The 20,092-nt window shown below is 38.8% G+C and overlaps 1 protein-coding gene across 2 annotated transcripts in view; it reads left to right on the top strand.

The window, feature by feature from the left end:
• The window catches only part of adam10a (ADAM metallopeptidase domain 10a), an 86,925-nt gene extending 67,038 nt beyond the window's left edge, over positions 1 to 19,887 (top strand). The window contains exons 5-16 of one of the 2 annotated variants that reach the window (XM_052149420.1): positions 730 to 830; positions 1,689 to 1,844; positions 3,213 to 3,305; positions 6,194 to 6,377; positions 14,128 to 14,291; positions 14,977 to 15,160; positions 15,565 to 15,715; positions 16,618 to 16,801; positions 17,226 to 17,334; positions 17,514 to 17,734; positions 17,873 to 17,999; positions 18,612 to 19,887. In XM_052149420.1, the coding sequence (XP_052005380.1) occupies positions 730 to 830; positions 1,689 to 1,844; positions 3,213 to 3,305; positions 6,194 to 6,377; positions 14,128 to 14,291; positions 14,977 to 15,160; positions 15,565 to 15,715; positions 16,618 to 16,801; positions 17,226 to 17,334; positions 17,514 to 17,734; positions 17,873 to 17,999; positions 18,612 to 18,718 (1,781 nt within the window). In that variant the 3' untranslated portion in view covers positions 18,719 to 19,887. Of the gene's footprint in view, positions 1 to 729; positions 831 to 1,685; positions 1,845 to 3,212; positions 3,306 to 6,193; positions 6,378 to 14,127; positions 14,292 to 14,976; positions 15,161 to 15,564; positions 15,716 to 16,617; positions 16,802 to 17,225; positions 17,335 to 17,513; positions 17,735 to 17,872; positions 18,000 to 18,611 lie in introns of both variants that reach the window. The other variant, XM_052149413.1, reaches the window with a different exon arrangement.
• The last annotated feature ends 205 nt before the right edge of the window (positions 19,888 to 20,092 follow it).

Below are 20,092 nucleotides of genomic sequence, written 5' to 3'. Positions count from 1 at the left end.
TGTAAAATATATTTACATCATTATAACACTCCTAAGATGTACTTCATCATTTCCTTCTAAAGGGACTTTGTTCCCTTCTCAATCAAAGCACTCACACTTGTTGTAGAGCGGTGTGCTGTCATAGCAACCATGTTATGTTACGTTACGTTTGTCCTACGAAGGCCATCTCGTTTAGGTCTCGGAGGACGCTCTGTATACTGCAGCCTTCAGAGAACGCGTCCTACCTAGCATGCAGCTTTCGAAACGAGACACAGGGAACCATTAGCATCATGATGGTGTTAGGATGCCACAGAAGGCTGGATTCTACAGATTATTAAAACTTGTGTTATTATGATTATATATATATCTCTCTTTTTAAAATATATATTTTTTTAACATCATTACAAAGGCGGAAATGTTGGGGGGGTCAGGACTTGCCCCCCACCCCCACCCTCCAGCACTGTTACAGCACTTTTGTAACATTTTTATTTAACCTTTTTTCATACAGTGTATAGCATACATATACCTTTTCAATTTGTAGGTTGTTTGAAGAAGAACACCGGGCAATTACTTTTTCTATTAAATTCAGAAAATAAATTTGGATTTTATTATCTGTTAATTAATAAAAGAAATAATGAGCAGATTAATCTGTTTTCAAAACCGTTGTTCATTGCAGCCCTATTTTCAAACAGAATATTGCCCAGAGGTACAGTTCAGCGTGTGTAACTCTGCATGATTTCCCCCTCCCAGATTACCCTCATAAGTACGGAGCAGAGGGCGGCTGTGCAGATCACTCTGTGTTTGAGAGGATGAAGAAGTACCAGGCATCTGCAGTGGAGGAGCCCAGCCAGGTCAGCTCCCCCCTACATCAGCTTTAAATTGATTTTGTCTGAACCAGCATAAAAAAAAAAAAAATACTTTTTGTCTCTTAAAAAAAAAACTAAACAATAAAAAAAAAAACTTTTATTATTATTATTATCTATGTCTTGTTGCTGTTTTGTATTGTTGTGCTCTGGAAGCCTCTGTCACCAAGACAAATTCCTTGTATGTGTTAAGCATACCTGGCAATAAATTCATTCTGATTAAAGGATTTTCCTGGTTAAATACAAGTTAAGCTCAGTCGCCACATTTGTGGTATGATCTTGCTTGCCACCAAAATACATTTTTGCTTGCCTCTCCTTTTCTTTGGAAAAAATCAAAATTCTGGGCAACAGTGAGGCACTTGGAAGTGGAAGTGAATGGGGCCAATCCATAAACGTTAAAATTAACATCTTTTCAAAAGTAAAGCCACAAGACATAAACAATATGCATGTTAACATGTTTTTAGTGTGATAAAATAACTTGTCTACCTTTTTATGTAAAGATACATTATATACAGCCATAACAATGTAATGCTGTAAAGCCTAAAACAATGATTTAAAAATGTTTTGTTTAAACAGAGTTTCAACAGAAGAATGCAAATGCTTTTATAAAATTATAAGCTTCAAACCCTAAACAAATTGGCCCCATTCACTTCCATTGTAAGTGACTCACCGAAACCTCGATTTGTGTTTTCTTTTTTTAAAATGAAAAGCAGGGACGAGTCGAAATTATTTTTTGTTGTAATCAACATTATACCACAAAGGCTGCCGACTGAGCTTAGCTTGTATTGAACTTAGAATATTCCATAAGTTAGGTTCTTATCCATCCTGCTGTTCCCTCTGCAGCAGATTAACCATGTCCATGATGAGGAAAGAGCTGATGTGCCAGTGATCCTGAGGAAACCTCGTGCAGCACAGCCAGAGAAAAACACCTGTCAGCTTTTCATCCAGACAGATCACCTCTTTTATAAATACTACGGCACCCGAGAGGCAGTGATCGCACAGGTACACAGAAACTGCAGGTCTTTTAGTATTTTAGGATGTGGGGACATGCTCCCCCTGAAGAAAATTTTGTACATTTTAAAGTTAAATGCATTAATGTGGTGCAATTTGAGAGCAAATTTAAGAGGCTAAATCTATGAAGAACTTTATGCTCTTGTAAAAAATGTTGTACTCTAGTATTAATTTAATCATAGCCACATTGGTTGAATAGATATGAATGGTGATGACACTGCAAAAAAGTCACACCCACATAGCATGGTGATGACACTGCAAAAAAGTCACACCCACATAGCATAAATGAGACACAGTTCACAAATTAAACAGTTCACAAATGGCTAAAAATCACAAAAACGACTTGAGCATACATTTGAGCTAGGGCTCGATATTAAGCATTGTAATGTGTTTGTCCTCTGGATAAGTAAATTGCTCATTCACTTCCGAGTAAAAAAGGTACTTGTCCAGAGAGGAAAAAAGGACATTTAAGTTACATGCTCAAGTAACATATCAAAGTTTATGTTGTATATTTTTCTAAAATTATGACCAATGCCCAACCTAATAGTGGACCTTCAGTATTCAATCAACTCAATTCTCTGTGACAGAAATATAAACTGCACTGGATAGGAGAGGAGGCTATTGTCATATGGTAATTATTTTATGTTACGTATGGTAGTCAATAAAGAAAAGCATACATCACCATCATTAACAGCAGGGGTGCTCATACTTCTATGGAATGAGATCTAATTTTTCATCATTTTATTGCAGCAAGATCTACCATGTACTGTATAATAAAGGCTACACATTTTCATACTATCAAAATTGCAGTAGTCGGTATTGAAATTTGACAATTCTCAATACCAGCTTTAATACTTCAACAATAACACTAACTAATATGTTAATTATGGAAGAATGGTTTCAAGTTCTTAATTATTCAAGACTAGTAAACTGTCGGTAATAAAATAATTAAAAACAGCAAAGAATAGAAATAGATTAAAACGAATAGAACCAAAAATACATTGTTCACGTTAGACATCACTCTTTGTGTTTACATGAATACACCAAGATGGTATTTTGGCAGAATTTTTAAATGTATTCGACCGTTCAGGCATGCATTAGCATGGGCATTTTCGGAACTTCAGCACACACGCAGATGCCGGCTGTCAATCAAACAGGGCGCAGCTGTTACTAGATTGCTAACTGACTGGGAGTGAGAGATGCTTTGATGAGGCAACGGCACAAATCACAATGTTAGAGATCTTTTATGTTATTATGGCTGGCTGCCACAGTCTATGTAATTAATGGGAAACACTGTCTCTTAATTGCACACTGTGTTTTATGTTGTACACTAATTGGGTTGTTTTATTGGTACTGCAGATTTCCAGTCACGTGAAGGCCATTGACTCCATCTATCAAAGCACTGATTTCCTAGGCATCCGCAACATCAGCTTCATGGTGAAGAGAATCAGGGTGAGTGTGTGATTCTCTGATTCTCATCAGTATGTATATTTGGGTGCGTCTCAATCAGCTCCCTAGTTCAGTAGTAAGGGCAGTGTTCAGGGAGTCAGACATTTCTTGGTCTGTTTCAATCACAAAATCATTCCAGTGCACTGTAACGTTCACTTCTTAAGAATTCTCAGAATGCACCTTAAAATTAGGGAGCACCATTGCTCATTATGTTCCTTTACCAGAAATGTTGTAATGTCTTTTAAAATCCCTAAAGTGTGCAAGTGTAAATATATGATTTCAAAACTTTATAAAAACATTTTCAATAGAATTAGTCAATAATGTTCATAAAAGGGCAACAATCTTTTAAATATTAGAGTGGTTAGAGAAAAAAAAATACACTGATGATTTACTTCATTTATCTGTCATAACAACGTACATTTGAATATCTACAATGAAATAGCATGCTAGTTTCATTTATACAGCGATGTCATCTTATGTGCATGAAAATCACATGTACATAAGTATTCACAGCCTTTGCTCAATACTTTGTTGAAGCACCTTTGGCACCAATTACAGCCTCAAGTCTTCAAGTATGATGCTGCAAGCTTGACACTCATATTTTTGGGCAGTTTCTCCCATTCTTCTTTGCAGGACCTCTCAAGCTCCATCAGATTGAATGGGCAGAGCCATTTTCAGATCTCTCCAGAGATGTTCAATCGGGTTCAAGTCTGGGCTCTGGCTGGGCCACTTAAGGACATTCACAGAGTTGTCCCGTAGCCACTCCTTTGTTATCTTGGCTGTGTGCTTAGGGTCGTTGTCCTGTTGGAAGAGGAACCTTTGCCCCAGTCTGAGGTCCAGAGCGCTCTGGAGCAGGTTTTCATCGAGGATGTCTTAGTACATTGCTGCATTCATCTTTCCCTCGATCCTGACTAGTCTCCCAGTTCCTGCCGCTGAAAAACATCCCCACAGCATGATGCTGCCACCACCATGCTTCACTTTAGGGATGGTATTGGCCAGGTGATGAGCAGTGCCTGGTTTCCTCCAGACCAAAGAGTTCAATCTATGTTTCATCAGACCAGAGAATTTAGTTCCTCATGGTCTGAGAGTCCTTCAGGTGCCTTTTGGCAAACTCCAGGCGGGCTGTCACGTGCATTTTACTGAGGAGTGGCTTCCGTCTGGCCACTCTACCATACAGGCCTGATTGGTGGCGTGCTGCAGAGATGGTTGTTCTTCTGGAAGTTTCTCCTCTCTCCACAGAGAAATGCTGGAGCTCTGTTAGAGTGACCATCGGGTTCTTGGTCACCTCCCTGACTAAGGCCCTTCTCTCCCTATCGCTCCGTTTGGCCGGGCGGCCAGCTCTAGGAAGAGTCCTGGTGGTTCCAATCTTCTTCCATTTACGGATGATGGAGGCCACTGTGCTCATTGGGACCTTCAATGCTGCAGAACTTTTTATGTACCCTTCCCCAGATCTGTGCCTCGATACAATCCTGGCTCTGAGGTCTACAGACAATTCCTTGGACTTCATGGCTCGGTTTGTGCTCTGACATGCACTGTTAACTGTGGGACCTTATATAGACAGGTGTGTGCCTTTCCAAATCATGTCCAATCAACTGAATTTACCACAGGTGGACTCCATTCAAGTTGTAGAAACATCACAAGGATTATCAGTGGAAACAGGATGCACCTGAGCTCAATTTTGAAAGTCATGACAAAGGCAATACTTATATATTTTTGTTTTATACATTTTCAAATATTTCAAACAAACTTCTTTCATGTTGTCATTATGGGTTATTGTTTGTAGAATTTTGAGGAAAATAATTAATTTAATCAATTTTGGAATAAGGCTGTAACATAACAAAATGTGGAAAAAGTGAAGCGCTGTGAATACTTTCCAGATGGGGTGGGTGGGTGTGTGTGTGTGTGTGTGTGTGTGTGTGTGTGTGTGTGTGTGTATATATGCGCAGCATGTTCTGTCATTATAAAAATCGTATTGTTTTACATTACAAGCTATTATGATGTCATCTTACTATACCCTCCTGGCACCCAGCTAAAAAGGTTTTTACTGTTTTCCTTTTTTAATGTCAATATAGTGTTTGATGAATAAAATCCATATGATGATAGTTTTTTGAAAAACAAAATTATTCCTATTTTATTTGATGTGCTGAATTGTAACATCAAAATGTACATTTCTATATATAGACCAAAGCGAGGAAGTTGTCATGGCCAAACTTCTAAACATTTGGTATCTCTGAAAAGCACAGGGAGTCCTCTTTAGATACCCTAAGGTTTTCTTCTGTGGCTTATCTGGGCTAAGAAAGAAACTTAAAAAACAGAAGTACCATACAAAATTATTTGGTCTCTAGAAGATAATTGCCTTTTAAAACCTAAAAATAATAATAATAATAATAATAAATAAATATATATATATTCAAAATCATTATAATTTTGTATTTTTTTTTTATCTAAAGTTTAAAAAGGTTAACCTCAGCTCCATTTAATACATTTTATTATTTCATAGTTCATGCTTTATATTGGGTGAACTAACCTATCTATCCGTCTGTCTGTCCGTCCATCCATCTTATATTTAAACTACTTATTCACCATGATTAGCCATTTACAGCCACAATTCCATTTGAAAGACTGGCTCATGATATCACAGTTTTACAGAGGGTTACAGATCTCACTCTGTATTGACCAGCTCTCAATATAAGCATGTATGCCCATGTACTGCAGTTCTTGGAAGACAATTACAGTTTCTATTTAGTCCTAGGTTAATGCTCTTCTGAATGCTCTTTGCCTACTCAAGATGTTACATATATCCCACCAAGGGATCTTGTATTGATCCTGCATACAACATCTGCTTCTGCTGTCTATCTACTGTATTTAATTAATTCTGTGTTCTGTTTCAGATCAACACCACTTCAGATGAGAGGGATCCCTCCAACCCTTTCCGGTTTGCCAACATTGGTGTGGAGAAGTTTTTAGAACTCAATTCAGAGCAGAATCACGATGAGTACTGCCTAGCCTACGTCTTCACAGATAGAGACTTTGATGATGGTGTCCTGGGGCTGGCCTGGGTCGGGGCTCCTTCAGGTATGCTCAGAGGCACACACACAAGGTCTTCCCAACATCTCCTGAGAGTTTGTCTGGCTGCTAAGTACAGCACAACATTAATATGTTTTGTGACCTAAATCAGTGGCTGCTAATCTGAAATATGGTTCCTTTAGGACTCTGTACACTTGAGATAGATTCACCCTCATGTAACCTCCCAACCTACAACATTTGGTGGTAAAAACAATCGAACATGGTTATACAAACCATTTGCACCTCGGTCACCCTGTTTCAACGGTGATCTGTCTTCCACGGTTCCATCCGAACACGTGCTGGTGTTACAAGCTGAAATACACAATCTTCTAACAAAAAAACGCGATAGAGGTTGTTTCAGATGAATTCATTAACCTGCTGTGCTGCTGCGCAAATGTGTGACAAGCCCTCACCAACATGTCAGACTGGGTGTTGAAAATGATCAATACGATTCAGTTTGTACACCAGCCACCTCACTTCACCTATAGTCCGGCCACAGTACGTGCTGGTGTTGTGCAAAGAGATTCACAGTCTCCTCGCACAGAAATGAGACACACACAGTGGGTTTTACAACCGTTATTCCTCATTCTGAAGAAGGATTCTAGTTCTGAGATGCTTGAATCACGTGCTCGAGACGTGCCCTTTCAAAATGTTAATTCGGAAACAGATCTTATCACACATCTGTCCGCAGGACTGGTTTGTGTCAATAGATCTGAAGGACGCATACACCACGTCACAGACGGTTTTGAGATTCACTTTCGAGGAAACTGTGTATTCATTTAAAGTCCTTCCTTTCAGTCTGTCTCTGGCACATCGCGGTGGTTCGCTGCTGTCTGGCTGCTTTAGCACCATGAACGGCGCCGGCCTTCTACCAACAGGGTGTTATGCTGGGTCAAATTTTCTGAAGAAAAGTGCTGATCACAGATATATCCGACACATGTTGTATGGACGCCTAATTTTCGGCACCTGCAAAACGGGCATGGCACATCAACCGCCTGGAGCTACTGGCTGTCTTTTTCCATTCTGTCATCAGCAAAGTCCGAGTGGACATGGAAACAGTTCTATTAATTCAGCCTAAATGGCCCAATCAGTTCTGGTTTCCGGAGGTGGTAGAAATTCTGGATGGGCCTTCATGGGAAATAGAGCAGAGGAGAGACCTTCTCTCAAACACAAGGCACGATTCTGCATTCCCAGCCAGAGCTGTGATGCCTATACATGTGGCTTCTAAACAGCACATCTGATGAGCCAGAATTGGTCGGTTACAAATACAGTTTTACAGACTAGAGCACCATCCACGAGACACCTTTACACACTGAAATGAAATGTTTACTAATTGATGATTTTCACACTACAAAGACCCAGTGAACTGCCCCATACCTGAAATTCTTACATTCTTTAAGAGTGATTGGACGCAGAGCTCACTCCATCAATGCTCAAAGTTTGTCACCTCTCTAGGTAAACATGATTTAATCATAATTCCTCAAGGGGGTAAATCTCCCTTGCCCGGCTACAGTCCCGACTTTGGACCTAACTTTGGTCCTAAAGGTGCTCACAGGGCCTCCCTTCAAGCCTCTGAACTTTGTTGAATTGCATGTGCTTTCTCTTAGGATTGCATTACTGCTGGCTTTGGCCTCAGTAAAATGGGTCAGTGATTAGCAAGTGGTGTCAGTTGACAATTCATGTCTGGAGTTTGGTCCTGGTCTTTCAAAAACCACTGTCAAACCCAGTTCTAACCACACCCTTCAGAGTGCAGGTGGTTCACCTTCAAGCCTTTTTCCCTCCTCTATTTAATTTGGATGAGGAACAGTCCTTCAATTTGTTATGCCCTTTGCAAGCGCTACATACATACGTTTGCTATGGAGGATGCATGAAAGAAATGTCCGTCTCAAAGCTAAGACTTTCTCACTGGATCATGATGCAATCGCCCTCGCTTATAAGTTGCAGGGTGCGAATTGCCCAATTGGTGTTAAAGTACACAACTAGAGGCGTGGCCTCTTCATGGGCATGGACGAACAGTGTGTCCTTACAAGACATATGTTTTGCAGCAGGATGGTCTTCTCAAAACACATTCATAAGGTTTCACAACCTATGCATAATGTCTCTCTTATAGCAAGTCATCTCTGTTTAGTGCACTTGCTATTTCATCTGCCAATCTGCCCCTCTTTTTAAGTTCTGGCTTTCTGAGTTTTTACACAAACTGCATTCAGACTGTTGTATTTCCCAAAAGTACATGATGGGGTTAATTCATACTATATGACTATAGTTCATATATCCATTTTGAGTGTTCCCCTCCTGGCCCACCATGAGGGTCATTCAATTGTGGCATTCTCATGTTGGTCACCGTCCTGTGGGACGGCGGCGTCATGTTTCGTCTGGAAGGTTATGTTGTGTAGTGCGGCGTGATGGGACTCCGATCCCCATAGCGTAATTGTCCTGACGCAATGTCAAGTGTGCTGAGTCGTAAGGGAACGTCTCTGTTATGGATGTAATCTTGGTTTAGTGAGACAAAGGGAACGAGACATTGCATAAGCTGGCCACACTACAGACTCCGATTTCTTTGAGGTGCGAACAATGCGCTCTTGTCCCTCAGTCAGAATATTCTGAGGAATAGTGTTTGCGCATCCGCTTTTATACCGGACTTCTAAACACCATAGCCAATTTTAGAATTTGCGTTATTGTAGAAAGATATAGCGTCAGATCCTGACACAATGTCTCGTTCCCTTCTTCTCAGGGAACCAAGGTTACATATGCCGGAGACGTTTTGGTTAGAAACAACACCAGAATTAAAGTAATTTTTTTTAATCTTGAAGTCCATGAGAGAAGCTTGTTCACACAAGAACTGCATTGGTAACGCTAAAAACAATTTAAGTTCTCATGTGAATTACTGTGAACGAGCCTCCCTCACGTCGCTCATGAATGATTTTTGAAAGATTAATTTAACCTTGTTACACTGCTTGCTGAAAAGTCACTCAATTTCTCAGTCTTAGATAAGTCTCAGTCGCTTTCACCACACTGTGGGTGTGTGTAGTAACCGAAACACTGGCCAAAAAAATCTCTGTAATAGGCAATTTGTCTTTACAAATCTTCAAACACTCCACTCCTCATTGCATTGAGTCTGTATTGCATTTACCTTGATACAATTTTTTCCACTTCTGGTTGATCCACATCTAGTAGCAAATATGAATGAATCCCAAAATAAAGAGCAGTTCAGACAAGGACAGAGCTGCAGTCCTGCCTTCCATGCAGAGTAACCCCCTAAAGCTGAAGATAACTTCCCCCACTGCATGATTCAATTCCTTTTCCTTAACGCACACATTGGTAGTGAGATATTCTTTTCATCAGTTTTAATGTGCGTGTATGATTCTATTATTTTCTTCATGTTGCTAGGCAGGCATGTAAGTCAGAAGTTTATATACAACGTCGCCAAATATATTTAAACTCAGTTTTTCACAAGTCCTGACATTTAATCGTAGAAAATATTGCATAGGATCACTACTTTATTTTAAGAATGTGAAATGTCAGAATAATAGTAGAGAATTATTTGTTTCAGCTTCTATTTCTTTCATCACATTCCCAGTGGGTCAGAAGTTTACATACACTTTGTTAGAAAATTTGGTAGCGTTGCACTTAATTGTTTAATTTGGGTCAAATGTTTTTGGTACCCTTCCACAACCTTCTCACAATAAGTTGTTGGAATATTGGCCCATTCCTCCAGACAGAACTGGTGTAACCGAGTCAGGTTTGTAGGCCTCCTTGATCGCACATGCTTTTTCAGTTCTGCCAACAAGTTTTCTATCTTATTGATGTCAGGGCTTTGTGATGGCCACTCCAAAACCTTGACTTTGTGTACCTTAAGTCATTTTGCCACAATTTTGGAGGTATGCTGGGGGTTATTGTCCATTTGGAAGACCCATTTGTGACTGAGCTTTAACATCCTGGTTGATGTCTTGAAATGGTGCTTCAATATATCCACATAATTTTCCTTCCTCATGATGCCATCTAATTTGTGAAGTGCACCAGTCCCTCCTGCAGCAAAGCAGCTGATTCAGACTCACTGAGAGATCGCACTGAGGACTTTTCTTCCTGTTGTAATACACACATTATTTAAATGCAACACTAACACACAGATGCACACAGTGTTGCTGATTAATTAGGGACCAAGCACCAAAGGTCCAGACCCCCTGTTGTATCTGTTACTGTTCTTCTTCTTATTATTATTATTATTCCTCTGACTGGAAGTCTATGGCAGCCGTATTGTAAAAAGTTGTGAAATTTGGCAAACTTAAAGTTGTACCGCTCAAACCCTCAAGCACCATCAACTGTTCCAAGTTGCACTCACAAAATTATAACATATAACAAAATTATTATTTCATCAGATTCCTTGGCTCATTATAGTTAATAATTTTTTTTTTATTATTATTATTTAAACTTTTTGAAGGCGAGCCATCTTTTTTTGCCGAAGCTTGAGCAGAAACCACAGACATGATACAAGTTTGTGAAACAGGTTTCTGGTAATTCAGCCATGCAATCAGTCCCATCACAGATCATTACATCACAAAGTTCAAAGGCACAGCATCCAATCAGAATGCTGAAGTAATTTGAATTTACTACATTCCCTGCATTGGTACTATATGCATCACCCAAGGAATCTGAAGAGACCAGTCACAGGACGTTAGGCAAAATTAATCAAACCTTAAACATTTGATTATATCTTGACCAAAAGGTGGCGCTCGCCCCAAACTTTGTAGGTACCCATGGTGCCGATGATGCATACCACGTTTCGTAACGATACACCAATTCATTTGTAAAATACAGCATTTTACAACCAAATTTTAAATATTGCTGACATATGACAATTGGGTATCATTTGACTCTATATGCCCAAAGGAATCTAAAGAGACCTCATAATTTTAGCAAAAAGTCAGATTTTTTTTGCCAAGATAAAGCTTCACAACCACTTTGGCGAGCTTGCCATTGAATAAGTTGAAGCGTTAAATGCGAACAGATAGAACAGTTGGGTCTATCAAAAAGGTTTTAATTTTTAAATCTCAGTTTGCTCCAGGATAATTGTTCCTGTAATAAGTGTATGATAATAAGGGTCCATGGGTTTTTAACATGCTTGGGGTTCTCAATATATCCAAACCCCTCTGTCAGAGTTTTAAACTTGCACAATTTAAAAATGTTCCTCCCAATGTAATAATAATTTGGCCAATTTGGCAACCATGAGCATGTACAATCTCTCCACTGTGAAAAGGCACCAGCAAGCATGTTTGGGCATTTCATTCCTCAAAGCAAAGTATAATACAGCCACTCTGTGTTCATTGACAAGGCAGCTTATGCTGTTTGGTGCTACTTAAAGTAGGGCTGGGCGATAAAACAATATATATCACGATAAAGAAAATCCAAGATAAGCTTTTGAGGAATTTTTTATATGTACTGATGTCGCTAAAACACAAGCAGTTCGGCTTTCTCAGGCTGCGTTTCCACTAGGGCAGATGAAATGCGCTCAAAGGTGCTCACAGCCCTAGGAGAGAGCTTGCTCCGCACCGCTGCAAATCCTACGATCCACCTTGTGAGCATGACGCTCGGCATTCATAGGATTTCATTGAAAACACTCTCCAGTGGAAATGTAGGGTCAGAGTGGATTAACTTTCTAATGCTAGCTGCCTTGCTAACGATTAGGCTTTGTTGGACACCGGATTGATTCATACGCACCGCAAGACTTCATAACAATGGTTGCGCCCTCTCATCGTCTCTAGTGAATAGCGTGACAGAACAACAGTGATGTGAACAACAGCTCTGATCTTTCTGCACTGTAATCTTGAATATTGTTCTCTAGCAACAAACATGCATCATTTCTGCCCTGTCCCACTCTGCACGCGTTGCCTCTTTTCCCTGCATGTGTGTAGACGCTGCATGAGTTAACGTGGATTCAAAGCACCTTTTAGACCAAAACATTTTATCTTTCTAAATGTATATTTATTAATCAGCATGTTACCTTTAATATTAAACAAATCGAAGAAAAAAATCGATTTCTGTTCTAATTCTGTTAAAATTGATTAGATGTCTGGAATGGATAAGAAAAGACTAAAATTACTAGTTGGTAGACTAGTCTCTCACTTTAATGAAAATATACAAATGTTATTTACATTTTTTGTTTTTTTAAATGTTTTCAAAATTTTCTCTCGGGGCACCCCTGAACCCACATTCAGCATCATTCCACAGTCACAAGGGCGTCTATGTCCCATACTTTGGTATCTGAATCTAAAGAAATATAAAAAATATTTCATTTTAGTGTAAAAATATTCCAACAAATACTGGACATGCTTCAGAACAGACAGATGATCTTTTACCATTCATTTTCAATTGATAAACGGTAAAAGACCGTAAAATTAGTAAAAGATCCCACAGACCCCACTGCTTTGGCCGTCTCTGGAAGTTGTGCAGTTTTTTAGAGACTATTTTGACTGTTTAGAATTTTTTTTTCTTCTTTTCTTCTGTCAACTTTGAAATAAAAAAAAAGAAAGTGCAATGTGTAAATGTATATCGTGATAAATATCGAACAATATGAAAAAGATTATCGTGATAACAATTTTGGCCATATCACCCAGCCCTAGCTTAAAGGGATAGTTCATGCCATCACAGATGTGTATGACTTTCTTCTGCTGAACACAAATGAAGATTTAAAGAAAAATTTCTCAGATCTGTTAATCCATAAAACGTAAGTGAATGGGTACCAAATCTCCAAAAGCATATAATGGCATCATAAAAGCATCCATGTGACTCCAGTGGTTAAATTAATTATAACCATTATGGTTAAATCTTCTGTATTGATATAAGTGTGGGTGAGAAACAGATCACAATTTAAGTCTTTTTTTACTATTAATGTTCACTTTCACATTCTTGTGTTTTTGGTGATAAGCATTCTTCGTGCATATTGCAACCTACTGGGCAGGAAGGAGAATATGAAGTAAAAACTACATAAATGTTGATCTGTTTTTCACCCACACCTGTTACATCACTTCTGAAGATAGAGATTTAACCGCTGGAGTCTTATGGATTACTTTTATATTGCCTTTATTTGCTTTTTAGAGCTTCAAATTGTTGGTACCCATTCACTTGAATATATCTTGGCTCTGTATTATATATTCTTCTAAAAATGTTGTGTTCAGCAGAAAAAAAAGAAAGTCATACACATTTGGGATGGCATGAGTGTGAGTAAATGAGATCATTTTCATTTTTGGGTGAACTATACATTTAATGTGTGCAAACCCTCTCAGTGATTAACTTTTACCTTAAATATTAACGATTTACCAGTCATAAATATCAGTGTTAATTTAATTATTAAACTCATCTGGGAATGACACTAAGGAGGTATTAAAGAAGGTAAAATAAACCATACATAATAGTACTCAGCCCTTCAGGTTTTTCTAATGCCTGATGGAAAGTTATGAATCTATTTAAACTCCAATGTGTCCCCTGTGCTAAAACATTTATCAACCTCTGCTCTAAAGTAACGTAGACAGCTCAGTTGATTATAATGAGAGTAATCTAGCTTTGTTGTGTTCCACTGCTCACTTCCAATGTAGATTGAGAGTCATATGTCAAATATTGTACATTCACTAAAGCAGGTCATTTCAGTATTGGGCTTTGTGCCTAAAATTAAATATTTTACTCATGTCAAAGATTTAAATTAATTTTGCTTTAAAAACATTTTTTTAATTTTTTTTCCTAAAGCTGCTTTTGTGTGTTGATTTAGGAAGCTCTGGTGGAATCTGTGAGAAGAATAAACAGTACTCTGATGGAAAGAAGAAGTCTTTGAACACTGGCATAATCACAGTGCAGAACTACAATTCACACGTTCCCCCTAAAGTCTCTCACATTACCTTTGCTCACGAGGTCGGACATAACTTTGGCTCTCCGGTGAGTACTTACTGCTTAATGTGCTCTATTGCGCACTTTGTGCCATGATCTGGACAGACTTACTTAGTAACCTGACCTGGTATTTGCTCAATCTGTGCACTTATCTCACCTTGGTTAAAAATCATCGCTAAGAATATAAATGTAAACAACTTTCTATCAACAATAAAAGCTAAAACATACTCCACTTATGTACGTAAACACAGATCCTTCTAGCTATGCAATCCTGATCTCTTGTGTTGCTGCATTCCAAAATGTGTCAGAGTATACAATTCATTACACAAAGCAATTACCCAGTTCTCAATGTTGCCTCAAGGGGCGCTATAGCCCCTTTCAAGTCAACTACTGTTATGGCAGACAAACAGTTTGAAGACATAACAGAATATTTCTGTTACATTCAGTATAGTTAGGAAATAACCTGAATATTATCACACCCAGTTTAATGACACAGAATGCTGAATGTTTGATATTCTGCTGTATATCTATACCAAGCAAACGCTTGCTGATTTATCCCTTTGGGGCCTTGTTAGGAGATTTTGTGTGAGATTTTTCTAGTTTATGCAAAATGCATTTAGTTTATCTTTAATCAAAGAGGAGAATAATACTTTTTTAGAGAATATTCCAAGTGTAGTTGTATGCTTGTTGCTGATGACACCTTGTCTCTCTTCCCTGTCTTACTCTCTTCCAGCATGACTCCGGTCTTGAGTGCACTCCAGGTGAGTCTAAGACTCAGGATCAGAAAGAGAGAGGCAACTACATTATGTATGCAAGAGCCACATCAGGAGACAAGTTCAACAACAACAAGTTCTCCGTCTGCAGCACTCGCAACATCAGCCAGGTGCTGGAAAAGAAGAGATTCAGCTGCTTCGTTGGTGAGCTATCAATCAACTTAAAGAATATAGAAAAACATGTTTCGGAATTCCTGGCACATTAAATGTACAATAGTGTTGATTTTAAAATGATCAACATAAAATGGTGTTGTTTAATGGGTTAAAGCTCAGGGACTGGTAACTGGTAAATCTGCTTCTATCCCTTCACGAAGTGGCCAGGCTCATGAAAGTCTTGGAAACAAATTCTACCACCTTTGGTTGTGTGGCAATGATGATTAAATATTTTGTAAAAATAAATAAAAAATAAATCAATCTAGTCATCTTTCTTCTTATGACTCACTTTAGCATTCTCTCTCTCTCTCTCTCTCTCTCTCTCTCTCTCTCTCTCTCTCCCTCTTATTGCTTGTTCTTTTTTTTTATCTCTGTCTCCTCACTATCTTGTTCAGAATCTGGTCAGCCCATCTGTGGTAATGGCTTAGTTGAGGGTAATGAGCAGTGTGACTGTGGCTACAGCGATCAGTGTAAAGACCAGTGCTGCCATAGTGCCAATGCGCCAGAAGGGGTGAAGTGTACACTGAAGGCAGGCGCTCGATGCAGGTGCGTAAGAAGGACTTTTACAGTCTAATCTGATCATAACACAATCAAGAATGTGAAAACACTGACCTTATTATCATTATGTTATTATAACTTTATTAATCCTTCCTCGGAACCAACGTCCAAGTATCCTGGCCCATTACCCTTGGGCCAAAGAATTCCAACTTGGGATTGAGGCAGGGTCAATGTCAAAGGCGGAGTTTCGTCAGGTCAGAGCTACAAGCTTACATAAACAGATTAACAGAAAATGGAAAATCGTCAGTACTAGTCAGCAGACAAAATAAAGGCTCTTCAAATATTTGGGCTCATGAAAATGTGCAATGTTAGATCAACCGTGTCTGCTGAACGAAGATGTGATTTTAAGTATATTGTTGCTGAACTTGCCAAGTTTTGTGTCCAGCGCACAACAGGTTCGGGAGACAATTATTAAAAACATTTTTCTTGTAATTTGCACTTGACAGTACAAATCCGTGTTCATTTTGAGGATTTCAGACTCTGATACCTCAGCTTGAGTTCCCCTCTTGCTAGTGAGTTGGGCAGGCTTTGTGATGTTGGCACCAGAGTGGCGCAATAAGGGCAGGTTTTAGGGCAATGCTGCGGGGCTACTGGCCCGATGGTGGGAATGCAGATCAATATTAGTCTTGCGGCTCTGGGTCCAAGGCTATTGACCCCGGCTGACCAGTTGATAGCCCTGGCTCACACTGGCCCGATAGTGAAAAAGCTGCTAATGCGTTAAGATTCCTCAGCACATTTAGTCTTTGCTTTTAATGATGGCCTCAATGTTCTGTTCAAACTTTAAGGTTTTACATTTTATACTTTTATTTAGATTTTGCTCTAACTTGTATCGTAATTACATAAAATTTGCTTATAGCACCTTTTAATTTTTCTGTAATGTTCTCCTGCAGTCCCAGTCAGGGTCCTTGCTGCACACCAGAGTGTATCTTTAAGATAAGCAATGTGAAGTGTAGGGAGGAATCCGAGTGTGCTTATCAGGGCATGTGCAATGGACTCTCCGCACAATGCCCCACCTCAACACCCAAAGAAAACTTCACAGCCTGCCACACAAATACCCAAGTCTGCCTTAATGGGGTAGGTGCTGCCTCATTACCTGTGTTTTGAGTTTTCATGTATTTGCACAGTTGTTTGTTTTGTCTTCTATGTAAGGCAGAGCACACTACAAGACAGAATGTTGTTGCCCTGCACACATTTATAGACTCATCGCTTGTTTTCTTTCATGTTGGTGCACACAACTAATTGCAGACTAGGACTGTAAATTACAAAGTAATTTTCCTTCAGTCTAGTCGCAGCGGGCCTCGCAACTAACAAGTGTGCACACTAGAAGAGCGTAGGTGACAGCGAGTTGACTATGATCCATGGCTTCTTGTCGCAGATTATTCACAGACCAAAAACATGAAAGGGCAATGAGATTCAGTCTTGTAGTGTGCACTTGGCCTAAAGAAATGTTTAATGTATGCATCATATCATCTGAGAATGTCCCTTGCTTCTCTCTCAGGGTTGTTCTGGCTCTATCTGTCAGAAGTTTAGTCTGGATGTGTGCACCTGTGCCAGTGAGGAGGGGAAAGATGACACTGAGCTGTGTCATGTTTGCTGTATGGAGAAGGGTGAGTAAAGAATTCAAACAAACATAAAACCGACAAAACTTAAGAGTAACTTGTCATAAAATATCGAAGTAGTTTCCTCCTAAAGATACAAGTAATTGCATTTTATTAAGCAATGCTGTCTTATGGATGCATTTTGTATGGATGCTATCATATGGATGCATTTGTCTCTGCCTTTGTAGGTCAGCCCAATACCTGCAGCAGTACTGGCTCAGAGAAATGGGCAACTTATTTTAATGGAAAGAGCACCACGTTACAGCCTGGCTCTCCTTGTAATGACTTCAGAGGATACTGTGATGTCTTTATGAAGTGTAGGCTGGTGGATGCTGATGGCCCCCTGGCCAGGCTTAAGAAGGCCATCTTCAACCCTGAGCTTTACACGAGCATTGCAGAGTGGATAGTGGCAAGTTTTTCACTTGAGATCTTTGGATACTTGTTTGTTTGTTTGTGGGTTCAATCAGGTGTTTTGTCTGTTACAGATATTGTCTCTTTTAACAGTGATTGACAGTCATCATGGGAAATGTTTGTGTGTGTGTTTCAGGAACACTGGTGGGCGGTGCTGTTGATGGGCATTGCTCTTATCATGCTCATGGCTGGATTCATCAAGATTTGCAGTGTGCACACCCCAAGCAGCAATCCTAAATTGCCTCCACCTAAACCACTGCCAGGTAATATACCCCAAATGACCTCAAATCACAACCAGGAATATCCCAAAATTTCCCCTATAGCCCATACTACACAATCCAAATCACCTCCATGTAATATACACTAGGGGTTTAACGGTTCAAATTTCTCATGGTTCAGTTTGTATCACAGTTTTAGGGTAACAGTTTCAGTACGGTATGACATTTACTATGTTCAGGAGAAAAATAAAAAATATTTTTGGATATATAAAATATATATATATATATATATATATATATATATATATATATATATATATATATATATATATATATATATATATATATATCCAAAAATATTTTTAATTTTTCTCCTGAACATAGTTTTAGTAAGAGCAACCTGTTGAAGTGTTTGTTACCAAATAGAGGACTCTAACTTTGGATTTTGGCAGAATATATATATATATATAATCCAAAGTTAGAGTCCTCTATTTGGTAACAAACACTTCAACTGGTTGCCCTTACTAAAACTCACCATGGTTTTACAATAGTAGCCACCATGGTATTTGTAGTAAAACCATAGTAACCACAAAAATTCAAAAGAACTGCAACAGAAATATGGTCATTAATCTTACATGCATTTGTTACTCTCTTTAGGCACACTTAAGAGAAGAAGAGCCCAGCAACCCACTGCACAGACCCAGCCACAGCGCCACAATCGGCAACAAAGAGAGAACTATCAGATGGGACAGATGCGACACTGAGCCGGCCTCCTCATTGCCTTGGTTCTTCCTAGTGCCTACAGTGGGAAACCTTTCACTCCAAAGAGTTAACTGAATCAATCAATGAGCCCCATCTACAAACTAAAAAATACTATTTACAAACTAAGAAAATAAAATATACCACAAGGACTTAAAAACTTCAGCAGTTTTTAAGTTGTAAGAAACCACTGCTCTGGGAGCCAGCAAAGATTTTGATGCATAGCTCAGAGAAAAATTCAGAAGCTAGTGACAAGGAGGAAAAGGACAGAATCACTGATTTCTGTTACTCTGTTCTTGTTTTTTTCTTCACTCTTTTCTTTTTCTTTCTCGAGTGACATGATAAAGCATTGTTCTCCCCACTAAAGTTTTCACATCTTTTTACTTTTTTTTTTTTTATTATTTCTTGGAATTACTACCCTCCTGTGGAGATTAGCGAAACAGCATGTAAAATGGGTTTTGGTTTTTTCTGCCAATCAAGGAAAGTGTGAGCGAGAACTCTATAAAGAGACTCATTTTCCATTGTGTCATTAAGATGTTTTTAAAAAATACAAGCAAAAGGATTACAACCAATTCAAGCTTTTATTTGTAGTCTCTGCGTGCAATTGTACAGATATCACAGTATACGTAATGGGTTTTTTTTTTTTCAGTCATTTTTTTCTGCTGTTAGATAATGATAAATACGTTTTTGATTGATACTCAGGATATAATAAGAGAGCACAGAGAGTTGCTATTGTCAGAATGCCTTTTACTAGTCTCACTTTTGTAAAGGAACTTGTTTGTGCATAGCATTTTCACCTGGATTGTTTGCATGCATTTTATTTTCTTGCAATGCAAAAAACTTGTTTCATTGATGTCAGTTGATGATAAACAACCACTAAAGTACTGCAGTTTTTCATTCACGAAGGTGAGGACATTAAAATGAGAGGGAGGTTGGGTGAATTTTTTTTTTTATTATTATTTAATTGTCATATGTCACAATCTACAGAGAGTCATTTCTGCCAATAATGCAGCAATCTCTCTGAGAGACTATATGCTGTACACAGGAGACTCATGGGAACATAAGCACAACATCACAGAGAAGGATTTTGTTTTTTGGATGCATACCATTCTTTTTTCCAATAATTTGTAAGCAACATTATAGTGCAGACAATTAATAAAATGGATTGTAGCTGTTCTTGTCTCGGGTTTTGTGCATCAGATGAAAGGATGGGTTAGAGACAGCGACAGCTAATAGAAGTAATCTGTTGAGCCTGTAGTTTTTACATGCTAATCAATATTAACACAAAGGAATTTTTCTTTTCAATGTTCATTCATTACCTCTATTATAGTTGAAAAAAATAGAAGGTCCAGACTAGCACCCTATATCAAAACATGCCT

This window comes from Xyrauchen texanus, chromosome 2, assembly GCF_025860055.1.
Source record: "Xyrauchen texanus isolate HMW12.3.18 chromosome 2, RBS_HiC_50CHRs, whole genome shotgun sequence".
Classification (NCBI taxonomy): domain Eukaryota; kingdom Metazoa; phylum Chordata; class Actinopteri; order Cypriniformes; family Catostomidae; genus Xyrauchen; species Xyrauchen texanus.
Note: the sequence above shows the minus strand (reverse complement) of the source record. Positions and strands in the feature narration are given on the sequence as shown.